The sequence below is a fragment of the Cydia strobilella genome, chromosome 4, assembly GCF_947568885.1.
Source record: "Cydia strobilella chromosome 4, ilCydStro3.1, whole genome shotgun sequence".
Taxonomy (NCBI): domain Eukaryota; kingdom Metazoa; phylum Arthropoda; class Insecta; order Lepidoptera; family Tortricidae; genus Cydia; species Cydia strobilella.
Window position 1 is genome coordinate 14840347 of NC_086044.1, and position 15463 is coordinate 14855809.

General features: G+C 39.0%; 1 protein-coding gene across 1 annotated transcript in view; it reads right to left on the reverse strand.

The window, feature by feature from the left end:
• The window catches only part of LOC134741104 (E3 ubiquitin-protein ligase mib1), a 364534-nt gene that overhangs the window by 321554 nt on the left and 27517 nt on the right, over positions 1-15463 (reverse strand). The window contains exon 10 of the mRNA XM_063673876.1: positions 14642-14911. Within this exon, the coding sequence (XP_063529946.1) occupies positions 14642-14911 (270 nt within the window). The remainder of the gene's footprint in view (positions 1-14641; positions 14912-15463) is intronic.

A 15463-nucleotide genomic window follows, 5' to 3' on the forward strand; every position in this document is an offset into this window, starting at 1 on the left:
ACGTACATACTTATATAGCCGCAGCCTTTATCGAATTGCACCAAAATCACTATGAATATATGGTTCAAAATTTGGCTTTGGCACCGACTTCAAACATATCAGTTGGTAACGCATATACTTAAACACGGAACCCTAAAAAGGATCATATTTTATATCATCCTTTTTGAAGTCGGTTTATCTTTTTTTTATAAAAGTTTTTATTAGTTTTAAAGTGTGTCGATACATGGCAGTGAATTTACAGTGGTTACAAAATTTACTATGACAGTACCGCTTTATCTTATATCCTCTTTGCCATTACTAAGCCACCTGCCTATCAGGCAGGCAATTACAATTATCATTAATCACATATTGTAATACTATTGCTGCTGCGTAACAAATAAATAAATATAATAAATTTAAAAGTGGAAAAATTACTGCCTTGGGTGAGACTTGAACTCACGGCCTCTGGATAGATACTCCAGCGCTCTGCCAACTGAGCCACCAAGACCTCATCCATAGTCAGCAAATCTTCCCACTATATGGGTCTAGGGGACCCTAGCGACATCTACCGTAAGAGTGTTACACTTCTTAAACGGCCACCGGAGTTCCAAGTCATATTGGAAATTCACCAGTTACGATGTGCTACCCATTCTAAATTAATTTTTAACAAGCAGAAACGTCTGCGATCGATGCTATTAAGCTTAGCTTAGAATATATCGCAGACGTTTCTGCTTGTTAAAAATTAAAATAAATAAATATTTTTCTCAAACTTGCATTGAAATGTTAATATGACTTACTTCAAATTAGGTTCGGAAATACTACGTATCCGGTGCGATGAGTGAAGATGATATTTAAAGGAATTTCATAAGCCTTACACACCTAGGCCTGCAAAGCAACCTTCTTTTGATTTAACGTCAAATTGTGACACAATGTCTTGGCATTTACCCATCAAAAAAACCTATAGGTAAGCAATATTTTTGGTTCGTTAAGACATTCTGCCAATACGCTTTTCCTTTTTTTTGTGTTATTTCTTTAATCATTTTAATTCTCAGTTTAGGTTTTTTACAATATGCATATAAAAATAAAATATAAAACATAAAAAACATTAAAAAATAAATAGAAACACATTATAAAAAACCTAACCTAGCGAGTCTCGCAGGATGTTGGTCGAGACTCTTCGCTATGAGACCGTTCGCTGAAACAACTATCAGGACAATGATCAATCAACATCCCACATGGCAGTTATCTCGTGAGCCAAGTCTAGGTACTTACTGGATTTGTCCTTCTCGGCTTTCACGAGATTCTCATCATGGGGGATGGTGATGTCAACGAGCACGGCCCGTTGCGATCGATCTATTATCACAATGTCGGGCTTATTGGCTACAATAGTCCTGTCAGTGATGATAGATCGATCCCAATAGAGCGTGGAACGACCATTCTCGAGAACTGGCGCAGGTAAATACTTGCAGTACGGTACTTCGCGGTCCACAAGGCCGTATAGAAGAGCAAGTTGCTGGTGAATAATCCTGGCCACGAGATTATGTCTGTGCAAGTACTCGCCTTTAGCAAGATGAGAACAACCGGAAATGATATGTCTGAGTGACTCTCCGGGATGTCAGCATGCCGGACAAATGTCGACCGTACCGTCCTTTAGGATATATTTGCGATAGTTGTTCGTCATCATAACTTCGTCCGCAATTGTACAGGCAAAACCCTCGGTTACTCCGAAGAGGTCCCCGAATCGTAACCAGGTCTACATCCCGTGAGGGCCTTGTAGAACCGCCATGTGTAGCTTCTTTCTCTCCCATATCGACGTGTTATTTTATTATTACTTAGGGGTATTAAAGGGGATTTTTTTTTGCGCTACGACGCACGGTTTTGGAGATACAGCCCTATGAAGATTTCTGCATGACTAAATAACTTTTCCTGGTGAAAAAAAAAGATCTTTATAGGGCTGAACCGCGTGCGTCGTAGCGCAAAAATAATCAAATTTTTGTTCTCTTTAATACCTTAGGAATTAAATAACCTGTCACATTAGGACATGAAACAATTAAAATCATCATCATATTTTTATTTCATTGCAAGTTTGAGAAAACCACTATACAAATCTCGGCGAGAAACGGGGTTGCCGGCCGCGTATCCCAACCCTTTGTTTTCCGGCCTCTATAGTATGTACTATAAAAATGGAAAGGTCCTACAAGAAACGGTATTTCCTTTAGGTTAATAACAATTATCAAGGAATAAACAACGCTTGCCATTTAACGCAAAATCTGCAAATTGAAAGTGGTTTCTGTCCAAAATAAATCCTTTCGGCTAAACCCAGTTTATTTTTTACTCAAAAGCTTTTAGTAAGCCTAATCTTGAAGCATTGCAAAACAGCTACTCTCCGAGATTAGCGGAAACCGTAATAATTTACGCGTTCGCTCCGTTCACTCATTCAAAAGCACTTGTCGCAGCGAAGGAGAACCCGCCTAGCGGCGGCGGCGGGCGTCAGCCTCCGAGATCAGCAAACAGAGAAGAGTAATAAAGCCATTAATTCCGCTTTACGTGCAAATAACATAAATCAGACTGTAGCGCCTCGCGCCGCAAGACCGCTCGGAGCGGCACGCAACGCCGCGGGTGAATTAAGCTCCTGTCATACGTCCTGCTCGAGCACGCCACGCCGCCGCGCCGTCACCAGATTAAACCAATCACCACAATATAACGTTTGCAAAAACGCAACACCCCTATTTGACTAATCCCTGAAAGCTTTTGCTTCAACGAGAACGTTGTCGATAGACTAGCAATCAATGTTTAATTAATCGCCTGAGACCGGCAATAGCTACAAAGGCTATTTGTTTTTCCTTAACAGAAATGGTAACAATCGGTAAACATAGAGATTTTCTTTAACGTGCAGTTCGCTAAAATTTATTGTGTTCACTAGAGCTTTAAAATTTTCTATAGACCAAAAGCGAGCGAGCGCATTTTACTAGACAACAACAATAACAATATTAATGCCAATGCTTCTCCTTGCAGGCTGGACTCGTTCCGAGGATTAACGAAAATTAGATTTCAATAAGACGCTTGAGTCGGAGCGACGAACAAATCTAAGCCAGAGCCGGGCAATGCGCAGACGGTCACGCTCCTCCTTTTAATGCAATGTCAGCAGCCCACAGCCTCCGCGCGGTACCCCTTCTGACGTAATACACACACCAGCCGCACATCTAATCCATGTCTGCGAGACTACATTACACTGGTATAACAGCTATTATATGTAGATGTCTGGTCACAAGATATTAGGTATTACTAATATTGTTTAAGACAACAGCAACAGTAAGCTCGTAGTATATCACACGTAAAATTAACCTACATTCGAAGCAAGCAAAACAAATAGAACATAACTCGCCTATGATGTTGTTTTAGGAAAAAATTGAATAGCATTTGCATTAATATTATAGTACCCGACTTGAATGTAAAAAACAGTGAACGAAAATAAAACAAGGAAGGTGCGTTTGAGAACATTACCGTTCAAATTTTCGGGACAATTAGCACACATACACAATTACGCCTACATTTTAATATGACGATACGTTTACAGAGTAGGGTGGTTCACGTTTGTATGGGCAAAATTCAAACTTTAGCTAGAAGAAGCGGCACCCCCTTATTTAGTTACACTCATTATGTTGATATAAAAACTTTTTACACAAAAAAGAAAACCAACCTCAAAAGGGATGAAATAAAATATATTACTTTTTATGGTTCCGTATTCCGTATTTAACATAACAAATTTGGCGTGTTGGCGACTTCAAACATATCAGTTGGTAACGCATATACTTAAATACGGAACCCTTAAAAGGATAATATTTTATTTTATCCTTTTTGAAGTCAGTTTTCTTTTTTCTTGTAAAAAGTTTTTATTTTTTCATTTTTAGTTTTAAGGCAATTGTTAAGTTATTGTTAAGTAAAATGTAAAATACTAACTACAATGTAAAATGACAATACCAGATTTGATTATTAATTTTTAAATAAGTATTTAGTTTTTTATAGCTCCATTCCATGAAAGAGAAAAGGAAAATACAAATCTGTAAGAAGGAATTTATTACAGTCGCCATCAGATATATCGGAGCGCCCGAGGTGCTCACAAATATCTGAACACGCCTCTATTGTCAAGGCGTTAGAGTGCGTGTTCAGATATTTTGAGCACCTCGGGCGCTCTGATATATCTGATGGCGACTGTACAATAATATAGAAAATATGTAAATAAAACATAAGTTAATAAAATAGTCTACTTCATTTGGCATAACATCATCCCTATTATCCTCGTAATCTAAAAAGTCGTATGTTGTTATAAAAGTCGTATGCAGTTACGACGTTTTAGCTTAGCAAGGTAGTATTGAAAAAAAAATCGTCATATTTATTCCACGTATACCACGTACCTATACTTACACGTGAAAAGTGATTCCACTGTCCTTGGTATGAGCAAAATAACTTATGCACCACTTCATGACACCTGAAGACATTTTTAATTATAAAAAAATGTTGTTTTTATAAACCGATTTAGCCATTCGTCACTGGCTGTCTCGGTCGAACTGAGGTTGCCAATCGGGTAGTTTGTAAGTACCGGCCACCTTTGGGTAGTTTACGTTGGGCTATAATTGAGCGGACAGAATGCTTCCTAGTTTTATTTCCTTCACTGGTAAAAAATGGCTCCGAATTACGACATACATAAACTTAGGTTAAAAATTGTGAAGAAATATAGCTTACAAAAACAAGGAAAATACCCAACGGACGTTAAACATAGAGAGCTGAATAAAAAGGTCGCCTTCCAAATAAATTATTCCCCAATTCGGCCGTTCCGATTCAAATTGAAAGAACGTCTTAGTATAGAGATTTCTCTAGCCGCGAAAGAGAGAATATAAATAGGCATATAAACGGAAATGAAATGGCTTTGAAACTCGAATAGATCGGGGACATTTTTCATGCAAAGATAATATTGCAAAACTTAGTAGCAAAAATGTTTGGAATTGTATTTAAGACGATAAAAACAAAACGAACTGTTTAGTAAAATATGAAAAGCCAGCTAAGTATTTGCGTCCATCGATTGCAATGGGCAAGAAATATAACATATCCATTAGATATTCGCACGCTATACACGTTCCCAAAAGATAGCTCGCATAATTCTCACAGGGATGCCGCGTAGCCCTACGAAACAATAGCAGATTATCAAACAAAACGGCGTAAATAGTCCTTGGAATAGGAGGAGCAGGGCGCGGGCTGAGGGCCCGGAGGATGTCCGCGTCGCGACTCGAATGCTAGATGAGAAAACAAACAAACTCGGTCGCTTCGCAAAACGGCTCTTTCCCCTTATTACTATTAATATCGTCTTAAATTTTAATACTACTATTATAATATGCGAGGTCATTTACATGAGGAATGTTTGCAGATTATAAAGTTTTCTGTGTAATTATTTTATAGCATGTTACTTTATCTCCATCGTATTAACAATTTAAAATTATTTTTACTAGAATCTTTCATATGATTAATATTAAATTTAGTCATAAATAGGAACGACAAATTGAGTGTAGGAATTATTACCGTGTATCTAAAATAGCAATAATATCGATTCACCTACCTGGGTACTTGCCAACTTATTCCAACGACAATGTATGCGCTACCGTTCAATTGCTCGACAAAGGCGACTAGAAGGAAATGTAGTTCTTCCTCCTGCTTAGACGATAGCATGGAAAACTTGGACCCGGGCTTTGTAACAATCGACTTTCCTAAGTGGCCTTTTACCTGCACACAATGTCTGAGCACGGCATTCATAGAACGGTGACCTCTACAATGCCAGACTTATAAATTTAAGACTACGGTGACAATTAAGGTGAAATGAAATGAAATTGATTGGAAATATTATTGGACGCAAAGTGGACGCAAACCTGTTTTGTATTTACCGTAAAAAAATATAACAAGCCCAAACAAAAAGTAGGAACGCGTAGTATTATGTGACAATTCAATTATCCTTCAGTCAGAGCGACGCAATCTCGCTGCGTCTCAAAACAAAGACCCTGCTAATAGTATCGCGAAGCGGATAAACAGCGCGACACCGAGTTTGTGTTGAAAAAATAAAGGCGCGACGACGCCCGAATAAATGAGCGCGGCGATAAACAGGAGGATCCGTTCCGAACGGAGGGTCGATATCGAAATACATTATTCCCCGATCCGAGTGTTCCGATTCAAATTGAAAGAGCACCTCCAACATGAGATTTCTCAGGCGGCGAGTGGGCGCAGAATATAAATCGCCGCATAACCAGAAAAGGAAGGGCTGTGAATTTACGTTTGATGGCAAACGGCCTCGCACTGTTTGCTTATAATGTTGTTTAACACTGGAAAACTCTATAATGAGTTATGGGCCCAGCAGTTTTAGGGGACGGAGTTTTACCGCAGGTTTCTGTTCGTTAGGAAAGAATCGCCAAAATAATGTCGTGAGCCGGGCTGGCCTACGCGTTCCGTATGTCCGGAACAATATTCACCCCACGAGTTATGTTATAAGTCAAAGACTGGTACGGTATTGTTTGTACGAAGATTCTATTCTAGTCTCTTCGTTTGGTAGCATCTAACCTCGCACTGTTGGCTTATAATGTTGTTTCAATGAATTATGGGCCGAAGATACGGGGAGTAGGTTTTTACGATGCGTTGGATAGAGACTCAAAAGGTACGCGGCAACACATGCCCTAAAATTCAAAAATAGCGGAACAGTTGTACCCGACCGACCAATTGAGTATGCCCTGAGAACAGTTTGCAAAAAATGCCTTATCCAGTTGCATTTTCCGCGACAAAATCATATTTGCCAAGTCATGAAATAAGTTCATGAATTACCCTGAAAGTCAAAGCGTGAAAGTTATTTTATTCAGCTAAGAAACAAACTCGCTTCCAAACTTTCAATACGACTTTAAAATTAGGTAGTAGGGTTTCGGATGTCATGCTGTACAGTTATTTATGTCGCGATTACAATAAAAAATATTGCCCCGAAGTAAAACTAGAACAACTAATTATTTGTATTATTAAAATCCTGATCGGCAAAAATACATAATCCTCCGACACTATTCTATAGGTATACATATTTCGTGTATTACACAGCACAGACAACAATGATACCTAGCAAAGTCACCCAATTACTTAACAAAGTGTAGTGTAGGAATATATACAATAATTACCGTTGTCTACTACTCTTTGGTTTTTAAGTGGTTTTTATTTTGGTGAACAATATAAAATATTACATTGTATAAATTTTGTTGTGTGTTTAATCAAAATTAATTGGACGGATATTACCAAATTTAAATTACGTAGGTAGAATATTAACTAGAAAATAAGCATAAGCATAGATGTATATATAATGTACACAGAAGGAGCAACCAAGGTGGATGTAAGTGGAAATCCAAAAAAACGAAAAAGCAAATTTCGCGCAATTTTTCTCACCTTCAAAAACGTCGTGGTTTTTTAGAACAAGTTTACCACCCTTTTTTATAAGTTTCAAACGGACCTTTGCATGCATAAGTATGTATATTTTTTAGTAATGTATTCTCGACGTAGTGTATAAAAATCCAAATTTAGCGCGAACAACCTCCATTTGTTTGGCTTAGTATAAGACCTAAGCTACTTTTATGCCACCCACTTAAGTTTTATCACCTATCTCGAACAAACGAAGTATTAACTTCATAAAATAAAATAACTTTATTTTTCAACAGGACTTTTACGGCGTTATCATAAAGCTGTCCGTCATGTATATAAATTTGAAACGTAAGTTATTCCAGCTCTTTCCAACATATAGTTAGAAGTACATGGCGCCCCTCATCGCGTATTCTGTCCAATTCGCAACACGCCCAACAGATATTTACTCGTACGTAACAGGCGCCTTTGCTGACTTCTAACGCCGTCTTTTACTTTACGGTTAAACCGAAGCACATAGTAAAGTGCAGAAATCTTCACCGAAAAGTAAATAGCGAGTTTTTACACCACGTAGAAGTATCCAGATCGGTGAGCTTTGTGCTACCGCCAGGCGTTTGTAGATCTGGTGAACTACGATTGCTACGGCGTAGCGGGATCTTAGGATGTGTTTACATCATCGGAACGTAATCAATTTAAACTGTGGCGTTTTTCAGCTGCTAACAATTGGATTTGTATTGAATTCATATCCTAACTTATTTCCAGTACGCCGCTCTGTCAAGCCTTTTATATGGGTTGCAAAAAACAGTTTTCGATCAAAATGTCAGCAAGTCATTAGAACGCCAACTTATTTCATTCTAAAAGTGGGTCTGTCAAGTAGGTCTTGAGAATTCAAGACGTAGATTTCGCTTCTCAAAGGTCGAGATTACTCGTATTTCCCAACATTTTAATGAATGAAGAATAAAAATGTTGAATAAGCTGTAGCTACGTCTATTAAGAGGAGTGGCGTAGGCAGTGATGTACAAACAAAGTCGCGAGGAGGGCATTTAGCCCGTTAAGGTTGATTGTGAGAGCTCGAGCCCGGAGGCAGCGGCCGGCGCGGGCGGCGAGGCTCCGCGCCCGCGGCGACGCCACTCTAACTTAATAAGTACGAGACGCCGCCATCCCTGAATCATGGTGACGCGCCTTCACAATGCACTATTCAGATTTAAATAGCTTTACGCCCAATTGCGTTTCAATATGCCGCTAGCTCGCCGTGATAAGTTATTTCATTAAACAAAGATTTCAGAGAAAGTTCTCAGCAGGAATACCGGAGTCGATTAAGAAATTTCGAAATTATCCGAAGAAGGTACCTAATTAATTTTCTAGTAAGTTTAATGAAACAATGCTGTTTAATTTTTATTGGACTCGACGATTTACATTAATTTGGGCAGCAAAAGAGACAAAGGTTTTGCTGAGGTTAATCTAGACGTTTAGAATATCTGCGAAAGCCTCTTGACGGAGTACAGCGCTTCTCAGTTAATCAGCGTTCCTAGAGATGCCAAGCGTAGCTTTTGTTTGAAACACTGAATTTAACTAACTAAATTAAACCTACTCCGGCTCATACAACTATACAAGAAATTGCGTTAAATACTATCTGCTATAGAGCTCTACGTAGATGAGCAACCATAACACAAATCTAAATTGTACTTCTTTTTCATTTTTTAGGTAGTAAAACACCTGAGTCAATTTAATAAATTACTATAAATTATAAATTCAATATACGCGATATAATCCGTTTTCATAGTTTTATTTCACACTTAATACTTAATTTAAAGTTGGTCAAACAGAGAGTTTGTAACGATTTAACGACACTCAAGAAGTATAGCTTTCAAGATGGTCCGACTTTGCCCGTACCTCCGTAATAACAACAGCTAAGTTATGATTTACGCTCTTACTAGTATCGTAAAGTCATCCACAACACGCGTTACCATGAGAACAATGGAGCGTGACAACTGAAGGTTAGAGGGGCAGGGCGTCAAGGATGGGACAAAGTTTGGCAATTACGGCGACCGCATGTCTAAGAGCGTCGCAACTCTCATTACAAAGGAAACTCGAGCCTAGATTAAAAGTCCAGGAGACACGGGTCCCGGGAAAAGGCATGGCGGTTCCGCGGTGGATGAGACGAGGATTAATGCCGACTCGGATTACTTACTGGATGTAGGAACATGTGAGACTCGAGATCGACACACACGCTCCCGGGCTAATTTAGTATAAGAGCGTGTCCGCTCGTTTTATGTGTACCTGCGTGTACTACCTAGTTGCCTAGCCAAGATGCCAATTTTGAGTCACCCGTGAACATGATGCATGTAACTGCGTCGAAATATCGGGAGCTCACAAATAATACAAAAGGTAATCACGGTCTATATCCCGGTCAATATAAGTCTAGTGAAACTAACCGTGAATCATTCAAAACTCTAAGATGCCAATCGTTTACGCTACGACAACGAAACGCTATCTGTCTCTCTATCGCACTAATATGTAAGACTGATAGAGAGATATAAAGCGTTTCGTTGTCGTAGCGTAAACGATTGGCATCTTGGCTAGCTCCACTGTAGTAACATAAATTATAAGATGGGCTATTGTAATAAAATATATGTAGTAAGTATAGGATGCATTTGCGTAGTATGGTGCGCGGCAAACTGGCCTATTCTATTGTAGCAAAATATAGTGCAGGCATCGTAAGATGCATTTCAGAAGAACGGTCCGCGGTGTAGTGATTTGCAAATATAATCGCTATTTTCGTTAACGATTCATAAAGCGGAGTCTGTATGTGTTAGTCCGTGATGCCGACACGTCTAACCGGGCGTGATAACATTTCTGCGATACTCACCACGGATTACATAGGTTTGAATGGACGGAAGTAATCAACGTTATAAAAGTAGATAAGACCATGACGCACCGCGGTCATTCCTAATTATGTACATATTCTGGCTAATAAAAGTTGAACGTTGCGAAATCAGTTACGTATGTAGCCATGCACGCTAAGCGAGCGAGGTGTTCAAATTTATGTAAGCATAACTATGTTATTATGGGGGTAAGAGCGAGCTTGAAGTGCTGATAATTTCAACCCCTTCAACCCCTTAGGTACTTCTGTGTCGAATATACAGTGAAATGTAGGTAGGTGCCGTGTTAATTAAGTAATTCATATAAAATTTTACATATAGTCGAAGTTATAGTTTTCAAACTCTTATTGAAATTCATATTCATGCGTAATATTGTTGATTCAATAAATCAAACGCCACACTTAAAGAATAACTCATTGAGTTATGTATTTGATTGGTTTTTATTAATATTTGTTTTGCACAAATAATAGGACGGTTTTCATTTGTTAGTTTTGTAGTGATTAATAATAAAATGTTTAAAAATCGGACTTTTAATCCGACTTTACCCCGGTTATTTTATATGTGACACTATAAACAAAAAAAAAGAAGAAAAAACAATCTTAACTTAAATAGTAATTTCATAGCTTTCGAATTTCGAAATTGTAAGGTAACGTTATTAAAATAAATAAAAATCGACAAAATTCGATCAAAATTGACACTTGGCGCGTATGATCTTTCCCGTTCTTTCTTGCGAAATGTGACAGTGACAGCGGCAAACCGATGGAACGGCCTTAAATATGAAGTTTGCAGGCTATGTAAGCGAGATCTTTTTAAATCAAGAGTGAATAGACATCTTTTAGGTAAGCATGATCCATCCTAGACTGCATCGGCACTTACCATCAGGTGAGATTGCGGTCAAGTGCTTGCCTTTTTGTAATAAAAAAAAAAAAAAAAAAAAAAAAAAAGATACGTATATTATATACCGACTCATAAGACATAAAGCTCGTGGGCTTTAGACCTCGCAGGTCTGTCAACCCCCATGGCACTCGAATTATCGAACCTGCTCACAAATTTTCACAAGAATCGGAATGAGAAATTTGAGACCTGTAGAGGAGAACAGCCGGACAGCCAGATAATTTCGCCCTAAGTGAAACGAAGGCGTTTCGCTCGCACTTTGTGCTCGCTCGGTCATTAAGATTATAACAATTCATTTTAAGTGTGTTTTTATGAATGTTGTAAATTGTTAACTTTATTTACTCGGCCATTGCCACGAATCGTCTGTCTTATCCGTTACAGTAAGCGGTAAGCACTAAACTAATGTGAATTCTACATTTTTGTATTCCGTACCTGTTAATAGGTCTCTTTATACGTTTATATAGAACGAGCCAGTTACAGTAATTAATCCGTCCTCAGGTTTAATTTAGTTCGGTGCGCGCCCTTGGGAAAAACATTATCGGCATAAGCCGTTTTGATTTGAACAAATGATAAGTTTGTAAGTTAACGACACTGAAGTTACCTATAATTAAATAATATAAGTACTCATGAAATAAAACTATAGAAACGGATTATATCGCGTATATTGAATTTATAATATATCCGGACGTTTCGAACCCTTTACAGCGTTCGTGGTCAACGGGTGACGGGTATAAGTACTAGATATTATATAGGTGCAAAACAGTGTAAACCAGCATTGCTATGCGAGCTACTGTGATATACAGCATGATGATAGGAGAAATTTTCCCATCTTAACTTAATCGATGTATTTCTATAACAAAACAAAGGGTATATTAATTTTCTTTAACAATAGAATATTATAACAAACTGTCAAAAACGAAAGTGTAATTGCGACCCTTTACTTAAAATTAAGTACACGTTTGACTGTGACATCATCGTACGGCCCGCTTGTCAAGTCGGGAACTTAGGTAGGCAGCATACTCGTATAGAAGAACGCGCGTCAATGAGGGCTATAGCGTGTAACTTCGCCGCTAGGGGCGCTAGTGTAGTGTTCCAAAATGTCAAATGGATAGAATTTTTGCAAGCTTATTTATCGCAAATTTTCACTCCTTATTCATAATTGTGATAAATCTTTTTCCATATTTGTTTAATCGCGCATGCGGAATATGCGAATTACGGACATAGATGCGGATCAAAGACCTATGTAACTCCGTATAAGACACAGAAAACGTATAATAAGATGAATACAGTCTAAGGAAAAAAACGTGCCTCGGAAATCAAGAAATTGATTCTCGCACAGATGGCGCTACCACCAATACCAACCTTTGGCCTATTCTCGGCTAGATGGCGTTGACGGTTTTGTTTGTTATTTAACAATTTTATTTAACATGGGTCTAAATCATATAAAAATAAGTGTTCCGTTTGTCAAAACAAAGTTTTGCAAGGAACAGTAATAATAAATACATATAGAAAAAACATTTATCCATATATGTATATGTATATACACATTTTTTGATATTTATATTTTTAGTTTTAATTGTGTGTTAAGAGATGGCACTAAATTTACTGCGACTACAAAATTTACTATGACAGTACCCCTCTATCCTATATATTATCTTTGATGCGGATGGAAGCCAGTTCGAAATTCACAAATTCTATTAAAATCCTAAAAATTCCTAAGTGGACACGGGACACGGCCATGTAAGTATAGCGACGAATTAGAAAATATTTGCATAATTGCGAGCTGTCAAAATCAATACGTAATTGCGACTCTGTATCTACAATATTTACATATGACAGGATTGAATGTCATCGTGCGTCTGCTTGTCACGTATGTAGCGAACGCGCGCCAATTAGGGCGCACAGGCTATGATAAATAAAAAAATAAATAAATATTATAGGACATTCTTACACAGATTGACTAAGTAAGGTAACGGTAAGCCCAAGGAGGCTTGTGTTATGGGTACTCAGGCAACGATATATATATATATATATATATGTCGGAGAATGACTGAATTGTGCCATCTATTGCCTTTCATAGGCGTTATCGCGCAATCTTTGACAAATAGAGCAAACTAGGGTGTTACAGTACACTTGAGTGGCGTTCGACGCAGTTGTTCCGCCAAGTCGTCATAGAGTGCGCTGCCGCTGCGGCGCTGCCTAAACAATAGAATCCAGAACAATTGAAGTGAGGCTGTCAATCAATCGTGACGTGACGACGTTGGCGGTTCCTGGGTCTAATCCACTGGTTTGCTTTGGATAAGAAATGTAACGTGCTGTGATTTGTAAACAGTCTTGTGTAGTAAAGACTGAGTTGAATATCGTATTTCATTGAAAGTCCTCGTCATCCACGATTGAAGGTTCTGATGCGCTGCCGATAGTAAGATACGCCCACGATTCCGACATATATATATATAAATACATAGAAAACACCCATGACTCAGGAACAAAATCTGTGCCCATCACACAAATAAATGCCCTTACCGGGATTCGAACCCAGAACCATCGGCTTCACATGCAGGGTCACTACGCACTAGGCCAGACCGGTCGTCAAATGATGCATGTTGATGTGGATTTCCAAATAACGACACAAAACAAAAAGTATCTTGTCGATGTTTTGGTTATAAGTGAGAAAAGCTAGGATACTTCGGGTATAAAATGTTAAAATTATATTAAATTTAAATTATTTGTCCATAATTACGTGATTGATATCTGTCTGACCGTCGACGATTAGCTAGTTGCGATGAGCGAGTTTCTAACTATGACAGCTAAAAAAACGGCCTCGCTGGCAGCAGAGTGGACAGTCGGCACTCAACGATTAAAATAAGTATATGTCTCGACAAACGATGCGCATGGATCATTTCCAGGTGGCCTAATCTAATGTCACTTGGTGCGAATGTTAATTTTTCGAAGCTTTTTAATATAAGAGATTTTATTATCCGATCGCTTTAGAAGGGAATTATGGATGGCTTTATCCACGGGTTAAAGTAGGATCACTTTTTAACACCACGTGATTGAACGAGATAGATCAGATAGACCCTATCATTATCACATCACGTAGACAAATACGATCATCATGTCCGTAGGTACTGGCCCGCAAACTCGGATGTACAGCGATCTGTAAGAACGTCCTGACGACGCCCAAATAACACTTATTCACTGCTATATGCAGCGGAGTCTGCCGCCTATTCAGCGTACATATTTAAATCTGCTCCAGCGGTGGCGAGGACTCGGAAAACCGAAGGTTCATCTCCGAACCCGGTGTGGTGAGCCGCGCGGTCACCGTCGCGGTATTGTAAGACTGCCCAGACTTGCTAGAGCAAGGTTTACTTCTAGGTGACTGAATGCCACGTGGTGCGAATCAAAAAATTTTAAAGCTTAATATGTAAAATAACATCTCATCTTAATCTAACACTGACCTGCAAACTCGGATGCACAGCGAGCTGTAACAATGTCCTGACGACGCCCAGATGTCCCTTATTCACTGCTATATGCAGCGGAGTCTGCCGCCGCCTATTCCGTGCGTTTAAATCCGCACCGGCGGCGGCAAGGGCCCGAAGAGCCGAAGGTTCATCTCCGAACGCGGCGTGGTGGGCCGCGCGGTCACCATCACGATCCTCCGCGTCTGCGTCTGCGCCCGCTTCTACTAGCGCGCGGATCACATCCAGGTGGCCGTTTTGAGCTGCCGCCTGGTGCAAACAAAATTACCATGTTATTCAAAATATGGATATTCGTATAACTGAAAGGCGGATGTGATATACATACTTAGGGTAGACTCAACTTTGTTTGTAATTTCTAATGTGGGTAATTCTGTATAAATCAGGTCTGGAATTTAAACGCCGCATGAACAACACCGTGTTCCATTTCTTCATCCCGCGGCAACCCCCGTATACCATAGCGGGAAACTCAAGTGAAAAGTTTATCAAACCTATATTTCGCGTCATTTTACAGTGACACAAATGGCTGGCCAGACTATAGACACGGAAGAGACAATAGGGCCTACAATTTCCTTGCGATAAAATTAACCCCTTCTGCGCAGGAATTACCAACCGCAATTGACACAGAAAAAAAATTGTCTGCATTCAGAAAATTAGCTGTGTGTACGTTGCATATACCTAGAAAATGAGCCAGCAATGCATAACGACTATGCACTTAGTTGCAAGCACTTAGGTTCCAAATCTTCGCTTATAATCAGCTGAATCGTACCCTTGTAATGGTAGTCCTGGTGGTATATGAAATAA